General features: G+C 43.3%; 2 protein-coding genes across 4 annotated transcripts; both read right to left on the bottom strand.

Annotated features, from left to right (window-relative positions):
• Positions 1-82: 82 nt before the first annotated feature.
• Positions 83-17,049, bottom strand: dync1i2a (dynein, cytoplasmic 1, intermediate chain 2a). 3 transcript variants are annotated; one of them, XM_084022042.1, is made up of 17 exons: positions 16,966-17,049; positions 15,942-16,059; positions 14,987-15,101; positions 13,649-13,736; positions 12,456-12,545; positions 12,016-12,131; positions 7,661-7,747; positions 7,270-7,432; positions 7,067-7,166; positions 5,626-5,751; positions 4,291-4,437; positions 4,089-4,202; positions 3,343-3,476; positions 2,176-2,320; positions 1,282-1,422; positions 1,024-1,149; positions 83-873 (listed from the first exon to the last, which is right to left on the bottom strand). In XM_084022042.1, exons 2-17 carry the CDS (start codon positions 16,047-16,049, stop codon positions 760-762), a joined length of 1,914 nt encoding a protein of 637 aa, XP_083878168.1. In that variant the 5' UTR covers positions 16,050-16,059; positions 16,966-17,049; the 3' UTR covers positions 83-759. The 3 variants fall into 3 exon arrangements, with proteins under 3 accessions (XP_083878168.1, XP_083878169.1, XP_083878170.1); XM_084022043.1 differs by having other exon boundaries at positions 12,486-12,545; XM_084022044.1 differs by lacking the exon at positions 12,456-12,545.
• Positions 17,050-17,287: 238 nt separating this feature from the next.
• On the bottom strand, positions 17,288-19,485 carry cybrd1 (cytochrome b reductase 1). The gene is made up of 4 exons (XM_084022662.1): positions 19,212-19,485; positions 18,397-18,605; positions 18,045-18,199; positions 17,288-17,944 (listed from the first exon to the last, which is right to left on the bottom strand). Exons 1-4 carry the CDS (start codon positions 19,396-19,398, stop codon positions 17,668-17,670), a joined length of 828 nt encoding a protein of 275 aa, XP_083878788.1. The 5' UTR covers positions 19,399-19,485; the 3' UTR covers positions 17,288-17,667.
• Positions 19,486-19,947: the final 462 nt, after the last annotated feature.

Below are 19,947 nucleotides of genomic sequence, written 5' to 3'. Positions count from 1 at the left end.
AGACTCTGGAAATAATTTAAATGTATTTATTGTATTTTATTGAAATAAATCATTCAAACCGTTTTCTAAAGGTGTGAAAATTACATTCCCCGTTTTGACACCAAGCTTTTTGAGATTTCTTCAGGAAACAAATGATCTCATATCCTGTCAACATACATCACTGAGCAGTTACAGCATTCATGATCATCTTCTTAGGCATATATTCCAACTATCTCCAGTATAACCAGTTACGCACTGATTACGTGTATCCTGGTGCAGTGTAGAACAATATAGAAAGTAGAAAGACACCTGGATTCTGGCCATTTCGGTATTTTACAAACAAAGTATTTAGGTTATAAAGTCTAAAAGGAACGGGGGTGACAACACGGTTCTGCAGATAAGGTGTGATTGCTTTACTGTGACTTTGGAAATGGAGCTCAGCTATGAGGTTGGAAAAAACACGACATAATGGTTCATGTTAAAATGCCCAAAATTAAGACAGGTAGGATTTTACAATCAAAATTAAAGTTTAAGGCATCTGGTTGCAGTAAGGATGACTTTGTTTTGTGAGTATGGCTTCGTGTCAGAGTCTGAGGTCGCCCCCGTCGTGTTAATCCGAGGAAGACTGGCGACGGTCCAGCTAACTGAGAAGGCGAAAGGGAATCGAAAGATGTCTTTTTTCCTCCAGTCATCACATCTTTCCCTTCCATCCAAAAAAACGGGGCAGATATTAACAAGTGCGTCACTGGTCCCATAAGCACCGCCTCCGTGGCGAGGAGATCAGGCAGCTAGGCGCTGAGCCGCCAGCTCCTCCGCATCATCTCTGTTCTCGTTGATCTCTGCCAGCGTGCGAACAAAACGGGTCCACTCGTCGTTTTTTGGAACCGCGGTTTGCTGGGGGGGCACAAGGAGGCATGACTAAAATCTCAAATACATGCTTAATTATGGATGAATTACATGCAAGTCATCACTAAGGCTGAATCACGTCTGCAACAACATACCTACATGAAGAGAAACCTAACGGTAAAAGTCACGCCTGCTCACCTCTCCGACATCGTACACAAGAACTCGTCCGTCAGAGTCTCCCACGGCGATCTCTCGGCCAGAATGAGCCCATCTGACCCGGTTGAGGGCCGGGTTACCCTCCACCGTGACGCTGGCGGTAGGAACCTAAAACAAACAACACAAATTATTCTCAGATTTTTGAGAGTGGCTCTTCTACAAAAACACCTTCGTCTCCTTTTATGATGCCAAGGAAATCTAAAAGTGGATAGTGGTGAAATAAGTGTGCGAGTGTAATACCTCGGTGTCGTTGTTGAGGTTCCACAGGTCGAGGTGACCCACCCCGTCCACACAAGCAAACAGAGCAGGGTGAGTCGGAGACCACATGACATCGTACACGTAATCGGAGTTATCTTCGAATGAGTAAAGCGGCTTGTTGTTCTGCAGGGAGAGAACGATAAAAACGTGATTGTGATGTAAAGATACGATCAAACAAATACTAATGAATGAGGTTTTCAGGTTAGAACACTTTTAAAATCTGATAAGAGTTCATTTTTCTTAACTTAACTAACTGGCCAAGAGTCTTGACAAATATTTGATGGCATTAGGGATCCAACAGTAAAATGGCATCACTGTATATTTTTCATTTAGTAGTTATTTAACATGCAACTGCAGCATTTTTTAAATCAGGTTTATAGTTCTATGTATTATTGTAATTCTGTTCTCATTCCTTTAATGGTGGTAATAATAATAAGTGTAATACATTAACTGTGATATTTTCAGATGGGTAATCGTACCGTGGAAATCTCCTACCGTTTGACACAGACCTTTATCTTCCACACTGAATGACAGCTCTTTGCTAAACTAAGACGGTAAACATGATCTGCTAAACATTAGCATGTTAGCATTGGCTGCGCTCCACAGCAGGACTGCAGACGCCAACCTCACACAGCTTTTAGCAGCTGTTAGATTCTTATGTTTGTTAAATTAGAGGGAACAAATTAGTTATTTTGGCTAAACAGGCTCTAAAATAAACACAACAAGAAAACATTATTACCCTGAACTACAGAAGCAGGATTATATGGAGCCTAGTAGAGACACAAAACATGCAGGAGGAACATTTTCCCCTACACACGTGGATCTTTACAGCCAAATCAAACAATCCTGAGGCTTTTTTTCTAGACCTGCTCTGACCTTGGTGCTCCACAGCTTGACGGTCCAGTCAAAGGAGGAGGTGACAAACAGGTGGGAGAAGTCCAGAGGTCCTGCAGCTGTGTGGCAGTGAATGCCCGTGATGGGCCCGTGGTGGCCCTCGAACATCTCACTGATGCCCGCTTTGCTGTGGAGCACACGGGAGATGAAGTGGGGGAGTGAGTGCAAACGTAAAATAGAGAAATTCCAAAAAAACAGCAGATGTTGAGTTTAGGGGTGACATCCGCTTATGATTATGTTCTGACAATATATTTCTGGGCATACAAAGAAAATCCTGTGTTGAAATCATATGGTATTAAATGTGAAAGGAAGCAACGGCACGGATGGACCTCTGATGGACGTATTTGCATGAATCCTGTCCATATATCATGTGATTACCAGCAGGGTGACAAAAGGGCCCGCAACCCCTGGACCACATGTTGCAGAGCTGTTACTCCACCGAGGCTCCGATTATTAACATGGAGGGATAAATACTCAGCGTGAGTGATGCTTATGCATTATTAACTGCGATGAGAGTATCATACCATTGTAAATGAGGTGGAAAATGATTCCCTCCAATTACAGAGGTGATTCTACTGTGCAAAACCTAGCAGCTATCCCCTCTCTGTGGTCTCCGGGCATACTGCAGGGCATCTACTGCAGGGCGAACACGCTACCCAGTGGCAGCACTGATTTAAGCCACGTTTTCTTTGCTTCTTTACCGGGGGGGGGGCCAACCGCCATGAGAGGAGCCCTGGTGTCCTAAATGAGAACATGGTGGGATGGCCTGCAGTTTTAATTCTCACCGGGAAGACCGTAAACAAACTCTCTCGCCCAGAGAAACATACCGAAGAGAAGGGAGAGAGAAAACAAAACAAAAAAAAAAAAGGACAGGGAAAAAATGATTTGTTTCCCCTGCATGTGTGCCCTGTTTATGTTAAGCGACCTTTACAAACACAACTGACAAGCGGGAAAGAAAAACAGGATGACTGGGCAGGAGTGAAACCTCAAACAGCAGGAGATCAAGTGTTGCATTTGCGTTGCGCATGGAAGTGAGTGGGCTATATTTATTTGACACCCGGTCCCGAGGTGGGCCTGACAAGTCCGCCTCAGTTTCCTGGCGGCGTCGGCGGAGGGACGCGGGGGACTGCGGTTTGCTTATGAACACACCTTCCATGACGACACGACATGTAGACAGAGCCGTCTTCGCTGCCCACCACGAAATTGTTGACGTCCCCCAGAGGGAAAGACATGGAGGTGACAGCTACGGCTTTGGACTGCTTGAACACCAGCTCCATGCTGTCCTGTGGAGGGCGGCAGCGTGGAACAACATCTTTAACAAGCTCTCTGCACAGGCTTTATGTTAACACACACGCCGCCAAGCACAACCTATAAAAATCACTTGACAGTTTATTAATGTATAATCTAAATTCAACTAGCAGGCTATAAAAAAATAGAAAAAGAAATGGAAGTTTGACATTGAGGAATTTGCAGCACACAGCTAGCAAAGGTAATTTCCTTGAAATGGAAAAATTACTTGTAGAAAAAATAATAAAAGGTAAAGCCAGAGGAAATAATGAAGTGGAATGCTAAAACGAAAGGAGTCCGGCCAAAAGGTTTGACATTTAGCATGAAGGGAGAACCAGGGAGACAGAAGACACAATGTTTAATCTGAGCTTAGCTTTAAAATGGGATGTTTTGATGACATTGCAATTACATTTTATGGTTAAATCTTTAACCCTGAGTTGATTTTGAGATTCAGAAATATTCACACACACACACACACACACACACACACACACACACACACACACACACACACACACACACACACACACACACACACACACACACACACACACACACACACACACACACACACACACACACACACACACACACACACACACACACACCTGTGGCTGAGAGAGCATGTCCAGGCTCCAGGAGCAGATCTTGCCATCAGTGGAGATGCTAATCAGGTTGTGGGCGTTCTGGGTGCCGACCACATTCACGCAGTATACTGGGTGCTGCAAAGAGAATGAAGCGGAGGGGACCTTTAATCTTTCACTGTGTTAGAATAAAGTATAAGTCCATTGTGTCAGCTGTTTAGTGTACCGTGTGTGCTGCTGCTGACAGGGGAGTCCTCTGCACCGGGGTCCTCTTGTTGCTCCTGTTGTCCCACAGTACTATCTGCCCCGAGTACGTGCCCCCCACCACAACGTTGGGGTGGAACTTGGCAAACGCAGCCGACATAACGGCAGACTATCAGAGAGAGGGATAACGGAGAAAAGGGAGAGGTCATGTTTAGCTTCTCTGGGGATGAAAAAGTAAATGTTTAGAGTGAGACAGCCAGCCTTACAAAACGCCATCACGTCCAATCACAAAAGAAAACAAGAGCGCATCCAGGCCCAGGAGAGGTGTAGTTCGTAGTGCTGTTGGACTGCAGTGTTTTACTGACAGATGTTTACTCCACCCAATTTCCATTAATGCAGGTAGGCTTGCCTCTCGAAAACAGCTTCAACAGAAACTGAATGAAACGTTCATGCAGGACGGTTGCATTAGACTGCGTCCACTGAACAGCGTCAGCATTTTACATGTTTTTATTTTTTATGACAGCTGAACTGAAACATAAATAAATCTCGAGTCAAAATAACTCGGGGAGAATTTTCCACTGTGGTAACCGACCACAAGGCAAACCAGCATCAAATCAGCTCCTGGATAAATGGCTGCAAAGTACAAAAAGAGTTGTTTTCTTCCCTCCGTCTAGTTATAGAGCTGCTCTGTGCAAACCTTGAGGCCGGTCAACAGGATTATAATGTATTTTAAACTCTAAAGACTCGTTGCTTAACCTATCACAATCTGGTTTTGTTTCGAAAAGGATCTTTTCTTGACAAAAAATTGCAGGTTCAGGAGAATCTCATTATGAGCCGACGGAGAAAACGCCATTCACACTTCTGTTCGTTTTTTTTTTTTTTTTTTTCATCTGCGCAATACGCCTCCATCTACATCCGCTCTGGCGGCAACAACATGTGGTTCTACTCAACTTGTCTTGCCTAAGGAGCCTCGGGGCAGCATTATAATAAGGCTGGGCAGAGCAGAGGAGCCTGTGCTGCTCGCCCTGCTAGCTTGTCTGAACACAGGGCCCTTGTTTGGATGCACATGATAACCAGCCCTGCCCCGCACACTTAATCCTGCTGCAGCGCTCGAATTCCATTCAACTCCTGCACCACGGGTCTTCTCCGGCGCCTCACGAACATGTGTTTGTGGATAGATGTGGTGGAGGTGGATGCCAGTACGGTGAACTCACAGTGTGGATGGAGGCGGGAGGAGGAAAGACGGGGGTTGGGGGGGGAAACAGCAGTTGGCTGGCAGTGTTCCATGCTTGTCATGGAAGAAGCCGTCATAGAAAGAGAGGTGGGAGAACGAAGCAGAGGATTTTGCTTTGGGTACCTGACAGTGGAAGACGTACTCCGGCGTGGACTTCTTATACTTCATGTTCCACACTAGAGCCACGCCGTCTGGCTCATGAGGAGCCTCCTCGTTGTTGTTGTATGAGGCAACCAGGAGTTCAGGATACTGGTGACAGAAAGAAAGAAAAAATCAGCCCAAATGAATGTTGGTGGGAGGGAGCAGACAAGCCCCCGAGGCTTGGCTCCATGTGGAAAAGCATCCTCTGCTCTGTGTGGTGCTTCTGAATGCCTTCAAGAATGAGTAATCTTTCCTCAAGATGTATGGCTCATTTCATTAAAAACTTTGCTAAATTGCATTTTTTTTTAATTTCCTTTTCATAATTTGAACCAAAAGCTTACAGTTCTTAAAGCGCACAGAGGAACAGCGGTGGACTAAATCAGAGCAGCTCACGGAGAATCTAAAACCCACCAAAGTGCATATTAAAAACACGAGCAGGGGGAACGACTACAGAAACACGACCCAGATGTAAACAAACCATTAACCTCTGCCGCTTCTGATACTTGAGCTGAGATTTACAGTTTGTGGATCAGACCGTCCAATGACTGGAGGGTGTAGATATCGCTCTGAGCTGGTAAATACCGTGAACAAAGAGTTGGTGTTCAATCACTGTCAAAAGTCGTTGCGGAATCATGCATTAAATGACCTTAGACACCAGAGGAAACAAATCATTACGGCCCCCGACTGAGTGACAATGTGGGACATAACTTACTTCTCCTGAGGGACTTGTGGCGAAAAGTAAATGCTGTCAAACTCAAGCTATGCAATCATAAAGCATTATGGCTGCGCAAAGTTGAGTCGTTTCAACAGCCAATTAGCAACACTTATGCACATATTACTTCTAGGGGGGGGGGGGTCGAATCGTTGTCCAAAATGTGGTAATTAAATAAAGCACCATTCATCATTACTAAATAACAACATGGCTATTTCAAAATCAAAGATTAGGCATGGACCTTAATCAGATCACTCACGATCAGAGGCTAGATATATTTTGAATTTATATAACGATTCTGTGGAATCAGCTGGGGGGAGGTGGGAAAACAGCTGTGGAACAGATGTGGAAATTGGAATTAGGAGCAAAAGTTCTATTAACAACCATGAGAAGCAACCAGCAACAAACAGCGCTGTCCATTATTCTGAAACAACAGTTAAGCGATAGCAACATGTAGGCCTATTTCAACCATAATGTTCTTGCTTTTTACTATATTTTTAAGGGATTAAGGGAGATCAATAAGAAAGACCGATTCAACGATCAGTTGACGATTCGACTACACAATTTCTTCGTCTGGGACACCCTTAATTACTTCTATTCTAACACAACAAAATCATATTTTAGGATTGACATTTTGATAATTGCAAACTACTTCCAAGTGCTGCTCTGGCATTTGGGTTTAACTTGTTTAAATGTCCAAAAAAGAATGACCTGGAGGGACCAGTCCAGGCAGGTGACGACGCGATGCTTGGACCAGCGCTCATCACAGAACTGCCTGTTGAGAGACAGCTTTGTTCCGGCCTGGATTTCACTGAAAACAAAGCACGTCAAATCAATAAAAACACTTCTTCAAAAAGCAATTACAGTGTTTTTTTTGTTTTTTTAAAAAATAAAAACACTGGTTCAATTATTACCCCTCCTTCTCCTCCAGGTCACGGCCGCTGTAGTCGAAGAAGAGGTCCACGTGCTCTGATAAAGCCCGCTCAATAATGCGAGTGCTGTGGTCGAAGAAATTCACAAACTCTTCGGAGTGCAGGATCTGGAGTTTTTCCTCCTCCGTCAGCTCGTGGGGGGGTGCTACACAGAGAAAACACAAACTGAAATGTAGTCGGGTTCCCTGCTGTGCATCGCCATTATGATATAGCGCGTGATACGCTGCTTTACTGGAATAGAAACACTTTTATACAAAATGCAAGTATATATCATCCACTTTCTGCCAACAAATGTACTTATCGTGAGTCGCTTTGGATAAAAGCATCTGCTAAATGTCCTAAATGTAAATGTAAATCAGTGGTAGTGAAGTACCTTCCTCCTCCTCTTTCTGGTCTGGTTTCTCAATCTGAGTCTCTACGACTGGTTGAGCTGGAGCACTTTCTTCCTCCTCTTCTTCCTCTGTTGATCAGAAAGTGTACCATGTTAAACACGGGATACAACACACCTGGGTTTCATACGCCACGTCTCTGAATCGACACATTCCCATTCCAAAAAACAAATCGTAAATCAAATTTTGTTTGTGATATCAATTTTGGCAAAGACTCAAACATAAACAGGGAAACAAAATTTAATTCAAAGTAACACCTTTCACACAGCGAGCACCGGGGCCTGCCTATAGACATTTCATACCTTTTAGTCGCTAGGTATTCATTATTTTCCTTTTTCAATAAAACGCTCCACCCAGTGATTATGGGTACGGCAAACGACTGATTTTTTGGTTTGTCAGCACAATGTCGCCTTTCAAAAAAGGGACCTGCTCCTCTAAAGCAGGGAAGTTTGTCATTAGTGTTAAAGGGACACAGCGCAGCGGGTGTCTTGTTGTCATAGGGACCCCTGTCTTTCCCAACTGTTAATGAGACTCCGGCAATTCAATGGGATGTCTAGTTGTCAGTGTAACCCTTTCCTCTGTGTCCCAGTAGCCGGCTGCCCCCTTACAGGCCACAGGGCAGCGGGGCAGAGGGTGTGGAGCAGCTGCCCGGGCCCCGATCCATTGGTCTGGCCAGATGACGGCATGGTGCAAAAGCAGATGGTGATGCTGGGATTGTCTTGTGCTCTTCAGAGGTGGCATGGGGATGGCACAGAGGTTTTCCGCCTGGCTGCCCAGAGACAAGCTTCTCCCTGAGCAGCAACCCTGTGCAATTACCATCCTAGCAGGAGGTCCTGCAACTCCTATTCAACCTCAGAGAATGTACAACAAAATGCAGGCCAGACCAGCTGGCAAACTGCACACCGGTTCTACCTCAAAGAAGATGAACATGCTTTTTCAAAACATATCTCCTGGAGACGGTATACAGCCTATGCGTTCAATGTAAAAAAAAAAAATAGAAAAGGAGAAAAAAAAAAGAAGCAAAAGCCGGACAAAACAGATTCATGAGGAGAAGGGGTGAGGGGAAACATTCGCTTGGTTCCTTCAAGCTTTTATCTTGGTATGAGCCGTATAGTTAATCTCAGATGACGGCACCGCATCCCAGAATTTCCTTCCGACGGAGATAGTCTAAATGATAATGTCATCCGTCACGTCGTCCATGAAGTGATTTATCCACTTTCTCGGGAGGTTTTTTGGGAAGAAGGTTATTGGGTACACTGATGAGTTTACAGAACTGGGTTGATGACACAAGCCATTTCAATGTACGGCCATACTCTGCAACCAACAGGAGAAGGTTAAAATCTTTCCTTTCAAGGGCCTCAATCAGGCTTAAAGGAAAACAGTAATCACTGTCTTTCAGCGAGTCCCGGCCGTGCTCGTCAGCCCTTTCCCTGGTGAGGCAGCCAGAGCAATCAACCTGCCAGGCATTAGGAGCGGATAGACAATCTGAAAATAAAGGGTATAATGCACCTGCCAGCCAAAATGGCCATTTGGAGAAAAGCTAGTGATCCTGGTGACCCCGCTGGGGATGTGTAGGGGGGGTAGAAGCGCCCAGCACCGGTGGGTGGTGGTGGTGGGGGGGCGGTTGCATTTAACAGAATTCACCCGGATCACCGATGTCCCATACACTGACACCTCCTCTCAAAGCAGGCTCAATTATGGCTTTTGTACCACTTAAGAAATAAAAGCTTTTTGGGGGGGAGCCGGGTGGGGGTGGGGTGAGTGCATCACAGGTCTTATTCAATGACGATATATATTAATGCAAACTGGATATGCGCCGGTGATGTACAAAGTATATATGCAGGTATCTTCTTTCTATATGTCACACGGGGGCTTTTCTCTGCTTTGTATCAACACCACAGAAAAATAACCTCGATGTGCACCATCATTTCTCGTTTCCTAAAAAAAGGGGGAGAAATGGCTGCAAGGCAAATAACAACAAATATATCAGCCATCAGACTTCTGTCAATCTGATAGTTAGTCATCTATGAAACAGAGTCTCGCGTTTTCAACGTTTTGAACATGGTCGCACGTCTCTAATGCCTAACAAATCACAGCAACAGTAAGCATGAATCCCAAACCAGCACTCTCCTGAAGAAAAATGTCACAGGTAACATATAAACTTATTATATTGTCAAATGATACTGAGAACCAAAACCAAGTTGTAAAAGGTGCAAATGCTCAAATCGTACACTCGGAAAGAAAAAACCCCCCAGAATTTACCAAATTTCCCATTCAAGGGGATACAATAGGAATTTAACTGTACTAATGTACGAGTGCATAAAAGGCTGACCACTATTACAAATGGCACTTCAAACAAGAAGGCCATCAAGGGCTTTTGTGATGAAAAGTTTTGACCTGCCTCTTAATACAGAGTGATTAAAACAATCAGATTCAATTAAATATGAGATTTATTAAACTGCTCGACATACTCATATTCCTGACGAGCCTTTTTAAACCGCTGCGCCACGCACGCGCACGCACACACACACACACACACACACACACACACACACACACACACACACACACACACACACACACTATCTTATTCTGTAATTACAGCCCCTTGTTGAAGGGTGCACACTGATGCTGATATTTCCTACTAGTGAGGCCTGAGAATGCTGCAGCAGCAACACAGAAATTCACCATTCTGATGGTTTGAATGGACACATTTCCTGAAACTATACGCAGGTGGTGAAGACTAAGTCAACTGGAAAGAAAAAGACACCTATGCTGTCCCATGATCATGATAAAGATGAATTTATATCAGTCATAGACATCTGAGAGATTTCAGGGCACACTGGACTAACAAAGGAAAAGCGACCAATTCTTGACACCATACTGCCCGCATCAATAACAAACAAATAACCCGATTTTTTTTTAAATGTTCAGGGTTTTTTTGTTTGTTTTTTGGCACCATCTGGTAGGTGATGTTAAATATTTGACCCCTTTCTCCGAGATGTCTTGCGCACGCTGTGGGGAACCCTCGGTTTTACAGCGGCCGGGCCACGGCAGCCGCTCCCCTCTAATGCCACCGCCTGCTGACCTTGAGAGTGCGGCGCCGTTGCCTCCTTTTGACAACATGATAAATCGCTCAATCAGACAACGGGCCCGACGCCACCTCGCACATCAAAAATGCACCGGAGGGGAGCGAGCTGGGAAGGGGATGCCGTCTCATCGAGTGCCAGAAGTGATGGTGTGAAAATGCACAATGTCACTGAGTGTGTTTTGTTATGTGCCTATTCGGTGAAGGGAGAAGACAGGGAAGCGAGGGAGTTGATGAAATGATTACATAGTGGCAGAAAGGGGAAGGGGGCCGCGTGTTGAACAGCTGGCAGGAACCATCGTTGTTTAACACAGTTTTACAATGCCCGGTGGAGTCCAGAGGAAAGAGCAACGGAGGAACGGAGGGATGCTCTTCATCCTTCACTAGATCTGCTCATAGTTTTTCCAGAGAATCACACAATTTCATCTTGCCCGTGCTGCTTGCCGCCTCGGGACTTACTGCGCATCACCTGAAGGGACAACAACCGACAACCCGTGCACTGTTTAAAATCCTAACCAGGCTTTCAAGGATGCTTAAAAAAAAACGTGTTAACTGATGCAAACAAATTGACGTCTCAAAGAGTTTTGTAGAATAGTTTGGATATTTGTTTGCACAAAAAACATACCTAATCAGGATTTCAGTCAGGCACGTTATTCGCCATCTTTCTTTACATAAATCAACCAAGAACAAGCAGCACACCCACAAGTGTTGCATATTTTACAGAACATGTGTTCAACATGTGGTATTAGTAGTAGCCCAGATATTCTCCTTTGCCCACCGCATGAAAGCTACAGAGCAGCAATTACACACATATCGACATGCTTCAGAGGCGGGCAGCAGTCGTATGTGCAGCGCTTCATATCTTCCCCCTTAATCGCATTTCTTCATCTTGTTCTTCCTGTCACTGGTTCTCATCCTGCTGATTAATTATGCTGAAGCCGAGTTGGTTGTGAGGTTCAGAGGAGCACGGCTTGTCTGAACTTAATCTCTCCTTTGACTTCCTATGTTTCCTGGGCCTCATTTTCCCCTTTCCTTTCATCTTAAATCAAATCTCTTCCACTTGTTGTTCACTTGTTGCGCCCGCTTGTACGGTCACGCAGCCCACAACGCCCGTAATGAGTAATTCTCCACAAGTGGAGGTTTCTTACTATCGAAACATTTGTTTGCAAAGAAGCTATGCATCTTAATGGAGCACTAAATTCTTAAGTTGTACACAAGGTGGAAAAATGGAGAGTAATACGTGAGCATCACCTTCTTTTTGCTGAGTCACGACAGGTGTCTGGGTCTCTTTTGTGTAGGACACGGTCTCACGTGGAGGGAAGTCCACTTGTGTGACTTTGGCCATCCCCAGTTTTGGAGCTCCTCGCCTGAAAGCACAGAACAACTCAAAGTTTGCACAGCTCAATATCACCCCAAAACCATAATCATATTAACAAGACAAACACAAATGCAAGACAATCTCACTGCAATCATCTGTTTTTGTAACAATTTTCACCTCCTTGCAAGTGGAATCAAAGTAAGTAAATGAACGTTTCGTGGGATGGCAAAGACTTCAGAAACGCAAAACAAGCGTGGATCAATTAAAAAGCTTTTATCTGCACACCTCATGTTCTCCCGGGATTGCATTGGACAAAATAATGACTTTGAAAGACAAAGTAATCATGCTATAGATTGAGAGAAGGGAAAATGACCAGGAAAGGAGAGAAGAGAGTGTCCAGTACCCCAGCTCAGAATCAGAGTGAAGTTGAAGAGTGGACGGGTCAGAGTCCCAATGCAGAGTCCTGGTTAGTGTCACAGCAGCAAGGCAGCATTAGTGAGAGAGAGAGAAAAGCGAGCACACATGAAGAGAGGAAATAAAGTTAGCGTGGCACACAACATGCTGACTGGATACCAGATCACAAAACATATCAAAATGTACATTTCAACACATTTCAAACTGGATCCTTTTTTTAAATGCGTTTTTTTTTTCAGTGCAAGCTTGAATCCGCCCGCACAGAGCTCGGAGATGGAAGAATGTAACTGCTTAAAATGCATGGACACACAGCCTCTCGGAGGGAGATGACACAGGGTGTAATGTGCAGCCTGCGGGGCCTGATGCAGCCTGAACTGTGTCACACCAAAGGCTCTGAGTGTTGTGCAGACAGAGAGGGAGGGAGAGCGAGAGAGAACCCTCGGGGAGAAAACATGACCTCCATGTGTGTAGGAAATGGCCATGCTGGTGAGGGAAATGAGTCAACACGTAGCGGGAACAGCTCCCTCGGCCTGATGGGACACTGGGGGAGCTTGAATTTCAGCCCAGGGAAGGGGCTCTAATTAGGGGTTAAGAAGTCCCCCAGGCATCACAACAGCCTGCTGTTTTATTGTTAATTTAGGATCGTCCTAATTCGACGGCACACAAATTAAATAAACATGCACCGTGTCGGCATAAACGTGTCCATTATTCACAGTAATGAGCACAAGACTTTCCAAAGGATTTTGACTCAGTTGTGCTTAGCGCAATCATGCATTAAACAGATTCATAGCCTTTGTCGGAAGTTGAAATTGAAGCGTATAAAGCAAAAACACACCTATATTTTTCTAAGTAATACTAATTTAAATAAACACATCTGCAGTTAAAGTGGCTTGAGAGTCTGGGAGAAGGATGCTGAAATGCTTGCTGGCATGATCATAATTAAGCATATATAATATATAACGCTCAATAAAACATTAAGTATTTGCCTTAGGTAGAGAAGTGGCCATTAGCTCGTCATAAATAATAATAAATGTTGGCTTTGTTGCCAAACATTTGTAATGCACTGTACTAGAAGTGGTTACTCAATCCGTTGCTTAGGAGTGTGTGCGTGTGTGTGCGTGTGTGTGCGTTTGTGTGTGTGTGTGTGTGTACCTGGGTCCCACGGCTCCATCAGAGTCTTGGCTCCCTGCCTCACTTGGCGTTCCCGCCGATTTGGGAGTTGGAGAGACGGGAGGAGGGACTGTATAGCAAGGCAGACAATAATCATCTGTTACAGTGTGAACATCTAGTATCCATGCTGAATGCGATCAATCTCAATCTAGATTTCCTGAAGGCTGAATGTGTGTAAATCCATGGCATTAGTAGCAAAGCAAGTCAGTTTGTAAATAAACTTCTGGCAAGGTCAGTACATATTGTGACAGAAGGTTTAATAACATATTTACACCCCCCTCCCCCCCATTTCTGTTCATAGTTGGTCTGAATCCTGGGAGACTTTTTAAGGATTTCTTATGGATCTTTACTGCCACCTGCTGTTCGCAACTTGCCAGTGCTCCAACAATGCCACTGCATGAACTCAATAAACAAATAATAATACAGTTTATACAGGTTTTATTTTGTGTTATCAGTGCTTCCTCTTCTACATTTACAGGTGTTAATGAATATTTAATAAGATCTACTAGACCTGAGAAATCTAAAGTAAGACTCGTGTGAAAAGTTGCAAGAAAACATATTGAATACAATTTTACCCACTTGGTAAGTTACTTCAACATTTTTATCTTCATGAAATTTAACTCTGTGAAGATTCTGACAAACACATCATTAGGGCTGGAATTATTACGATGAAACGACAACCAACTAAAAGCAGGACTATGAGGTTAAAATGCTGGCTTTCATACTCATATATGAAAGACCAATCAAATCTTTAGGGGACAGAAAGTGATAGAAAAAGTAAACACAAAGCTATAATTTCTGATATTTTGCTGCACATACACTGCAGTCAATTCACACGGCCACATTTGCCTCTTGCTCGTTTCTGGTCTTTAAGAAGTTGAACACATGATCGGCTGTACTGAGGTCAAGTGACCGAGGTGGCCAGTACAGAACATTCCACCATTTGGCCATTATAATCTGAATGTCTTAGATCCTTACTACTTCTGCTCAGATCTGCTTTAGGGGACATGGAACGATAAATGTAATGATTCCTACGCTGTTAACCCAGAATGAATGTTAACCAACTCAAAACCCTCATTGAAGAGCCAAACAACTAAATATTAACTGTCCTAATACAACACTGGCAATGTAAATGTGATAAAATGGCAAATTAATACTGCAATTGTTTTGTCCCTAAACAAGAATTTAAGAAGATATATATGAAACAGGACATATGAAAATGTTATGTCCAGGAACCCTGTACATGTGCCTGTTTTTTAATCCTGAGGATTACAGAATTTAAAAGCAGATATCACAGCAGCCAAGTATTATAAAACATACCAGCAGGAGCCTCTGAGGTTATGCCCATACTCTGCAGAAGAGCATCAGCCTCCCGTCTTTTTTTCTCCAGGTCAGAATCATCCTGGTGATGTGCAGCATCTTTCAATTGGTCCGCCTGGGAACAGAGCAACACATCATTCATCAACTAATATTGTGGTGACCTCGGACAACAAAGTGTACACAACTTGAACTTGTCTTGTTGGAACTTTTCTGATTTCTAGCTGTGGCATTTGCACATTGTAAAATACTGACTTACAAACAAAAAGAGATAATAAAAGGATTATTAGAAAACAACTTTCAGAGATTTAAAACGGACCCAGTCAGATCATTTTACTTGGATTTCTTTATGTATTCATTATAATTCCATAAACTTTTCTTACCGTTAGTCAACTGACTAAACCATCACGATTTTCTCCTTTATTTTGACAGCTTTGATCATCGATGTAAAATGTATTTGGCCGCACAAATCACTGATGTATATCAACAGCACTGAAATCCTTGAGGACAGTTACTTTGCATCTCATCAGGCACATAATCTGGGTCATCAGGGGGGATTTTACATTTCGTACATCTCTCACGGCTAATTCTGTACTGGCAAGTCAACTTGAACAACCGATCTCATTAACAAGTGAAATAAACAAATACAAACCAGTTATTGGAATGAATTGCTTATCCTTTAGAAATGCATTGAAACTTCAACACGCATTTCTCAAAAAGTCTCTGTATATGGACCTGCATTTATATGTCTGGTGTGAACATAACCATCCGTTGGGATAAACTCCAAACTGCATTATAAATTAAGTGTAGGGAGAGAATTTGCATTTGAAGGGATTTTTTTGTTTTTTTTGCAACGCTCACCCTGAGCTATATATGGGTTTGATGTTATTTATTCACCATAATAAAATATGCATTCAGTGTCAGAGAATATTGAAAGCCTGTAAACTGTTGAACACACCGCTTGCTTCTTGCGCTCCTCTTCCTTCCTCTTCTTCTCCTCTCTGATTTGGGCCAGGCGCTGCTTCTTCCTTTCCAGCTCCGCTTTCAGCTCACTCTTGTCAGACATGATGCCCCAGCTGTATACAAACAACAACACGCTTGGTCTCCATTAAGAATGCATTGGGAATATATCGTATTTTAAGACTTGTGTATGGGGGTGGATTTGCCTCCGTCTGCTGATGAATAAAGACTTTAAAATATTAAGAAAGTCGAGCATCTCCTGAGAAGATGGTGCTCAGCTTCAGCACCACCTAGCACAGCAATGGAAACAGCCACCGACCTCACCTAGCTGTCACAATGACCGCCCGGCGGACTTCATTGCCTCCTCTGCAGCTGAGTGAGTTAACCACCTCGGCTGTTTGGAGACAAATACTCCCAGCTACAATTAACACAGCCCGACTGACCAGTCATTGTCAGCCGGCTAACAGAGCCCCACCCTACCATACAACACTCGGTTAGCTTAGCCGTTGTCCTGTCAGATTCCAATCACGTGGTTGTCGCTCCTCATTTAGCTTGCTGTTTAAACTACAAGCATGCTCCAGTTTTTTTATGGTGCTTTTTTTTTAATTATATCGTCGTAATTTCAAGCGAAATCACGAAACGTTAGCTTCCAATCGGCCTCTACTAGCCTCCCTTGTCACCAATGGCTACAGAGCTAGCATATCCATCATTTGCAACATTTGATTGGTGATTAAACCACGCGTAGTTTAACGTAACACTTACGTTTATTTTGGTATCACGGAGAAGAAGAAAAAAATACACAATCAAGTACACAATCCAAACTAGCCTTTATTGTTAGAGCCGAGGTGTTAGCTTAACTGTTAGCAGCTAGCTACAACATCGGTTGCTCTCGTGCGCTTTTCAGCTATTTGGCTCGCGCGACGAATAAAGCAACTTCGTCTACAAACAAGGCGACGAATCCAACAGATGTTACACGTGTGTGATGCTGCCGCTAACGTGACACGGGTGTGTAGATTACAAACCTTAACGCAGGTTTTTTTCCCCCGACCTGACACCAAATGAAACCTGCCAAAACAAACGGGGTCGGGCTGCCGGACAATTACGGGTGCCGGGAAGAAGCGAAACAATAAGCGCTTCAGTATGACGTAGCTGTGCTGCTGCCATCTGAGGTCAAATATGGAGTGTTGAGGATAACGCTTCATATTATTAATGAATGGGGTAATATGGTCACTACAACAAGCACAAATGGGTACTTATACTTATTATTTACTGTGTTCTATTTTATGGTTCCTCTTCTCCCCCTCTATACATGTTTATTAATATTCAAGGACTCTAAAATGCTCGTGAGAAGTGACAAATATTTATTGTAAGAATGTACATTCAGAACATATTTCAAAATCTACAGATATAACAATTGAAGGAATGAAGAAGAGCATATATAATTCTAAATATGTATAAAGTGTATGTCAATAAAAACTACTCCCACATCACCTGAACCTTAAAGCAGCTCACCCTTAATTACATGTGCTTACAAGAATAAATGTTAGAGAGAACAGCAACAGAATACCAACAAAAAAATATATATATTAAGAAATATATTAAGGTGCAGGAGAGAAAGTTATGCAAAAACACATTTCATTTGGACTTTTTCTGACCCCTGTAAATTGGGTGTAAATACATTCAACACTGGAGGACGCGTCCACTCCGACTTACTTATATTGCATTCAATCATCCTGATCATCTAATTTGTAACTCCTCCTCCTGACATCCTTGCAGTGCTCAGCATCGGCTCCATCGGACAGCTGAGACATAGCCGGACCGACAGCGCTGCTGTCTTCACCTTGGTTGGTATGCAAAGAATGCAAGATCTGCTCACTTGGGCGTTTCCATGGCGATCGAGTGGCAATCCACAGGATAAGAGCTCCATAGACCACCAGGAGGAGTCCCAAAATGTTTACCAAAATTGCCTCTGGGGGAAAGTCCTGGTACTTTGGGCTTTTCCTGTGATGAAGAACAAAGAAATAAAGTTATGCCTGCTCTTAAGTAGCACACCGTACACCTGGTTAGTAGATTTTTACATCTTTTTTTTTGTAATACTCACAAGGAAAAAATGAGCTTCTCTGTGATGCCCATGAGTGCCACAGCTATTACGCTGCCAAAGAGGAAAAGACCACTGTAGACGTGGACGGGCATAAACGCTGCTTTCCATGATGCAGGTGTAACCGGTATCAAGTACATGCCAACTCCAAGAACAAGCTGCTCATTTAAGGAGGGAAGAACACACACACACACACACACACACACACACACACACACACACACACACACACACTTATCAGATATTGTGGTCAATGAGACTGTTGTTCACCATGACTTTGTGTTTTTAGGAAGTGAACGTTGTTCTTTGGTGCAAAACAAAACCAGAAATTAAAAAAGAAATAGAGGTTATGTACCTGCAGACAGTACAGGATTAACGCTATCAGGCCCAGCCAGCTGTGCAGACTGTACATGTTGGGGATCTTAGCAGAGTTGTGGAAGTCAAACACGGCCACCATAGACACGACGGCGAGGATAAAGGCCGTTAAATGCAAGCCTGCGTGGATGAATTTCATCAGCAGTTTGTTGGTCTGCCAGGTCCAGGGGAGTCTGTAGACAATGATGGCTGCAAGAGACGACAACTCTGTATCAGTCAGACACTCCTTGATGCAAAATATGATATATTAAAGTGGGTTTATCTTTCATAATAAAGTCTGGTATAAACATTATAAACATATCACATTAGTTACTTTTTAGGTGCACACTACATTACATTTAGCAGACACTTTAATCCAAAGTGACTTACAGAAGCACATTTGAAGAAAGTAAGGATTTCACAAGAATAAGTTTAAAGCACACCCACTTGCTAAGTTAACCCGTAGCTGATATACAACAGAGATAAGAGCCAAGATGTGCAAAATACTACACAACTTCCCTGAGAGCCTTTTGCTTATGTGTGCAACATGTTGAGCCCCATCATCAGACTGAACTTATGATTTACTCCCACCTCGCTATTTGTGGTCGCTACACCAAGTCAAAATGAGCAGTTTCAGTTTCGGCAGATGTTTAGTTGGTGAGCTTTAATTACTCATTCGTCATCTGCAGTCACCTCCCCGTTTGAAGGACGAGCCTTGTGTAACTTCTTGTGCAAACACTTCTTTCAGTTGCTGTCGGACCATTAAAAACCCGTTTGACCACACTTTTTTTTAAAAACAGAAAAGACTCTTCTCACCCATTCCCTGCAGGAAAACAAACCCGCTGACCATCAAGACCGGATGCCAGTTGAATTCACGGCCTCCTCCATCCCAGGCTAAACCGTCCCTGTACTGCTGGACCCATATCGACACGAATATTATGCACACGACCCCGAAGGCGAAGGCGGCGGAGAGAGTGACCGCGAACCGCTTCAGGTTCTCCATCAGGGAAAGTGCGACTCGACCGGACCAGCTGCTCCCGATACTACGGTACTCCAATACTCCACGTTGAGGAGGGACCTCGGTCACATGACCAAGAGAGCTGCAAATGTTTGGAGGAAACGGGTTTTTTTTTTTGTGGTTACAAAAGCGAACCGTTAAGTAATTTAAACGAAGTTGTTATCAAACAGATATATTTACTTATTTAAATGATCTCAGGTTTTAGGCTCCATGTTCTTTAAACATTACTCGACTATGCTGATGCTTTTGAGTGATATTTAAAAGTTATCGTTTTTACCATTACAACTATATTCTTGCCCATTTTATTTTATTACTGGATATCTCTTATCTTTATTGCAGTTTTTTGCCTGTAGTTTTATTGTTACTGTTTGTTGGCTTTAGTTATATTTCTATGACGTAAGCTTGGCACACTTGTATAAGAAAAAAACTTTTTTTTTTCTAAAGTCAAAAGAAAAACAAATAAACCAAATTTTGCTAATAACTCAAAATATATATATAAGTTTGGCAGGGGAAAGAAAAACATGCCATCACTCA

The sequence above is a fragment of the Eutrigla gurnardus genome (genome assembly GCF_963514095.1).
Source record: "Eutrigla gurnardus genome assembly, chromosome: 12".
In the NCBI taxonomy this organism is placed as follows: domain Eukaryota; kingdom Metazoa; phylum Chordata; class Actinopteri; order Perciformes; family Triglidae; genus Eutrigla; species Eutrigla gurnardus.
The sequence above is the reverse complement of the archived record's forward strand: the minus strand, read 5'-3'. Positions and strand labels throughout refer to the sequence as shown.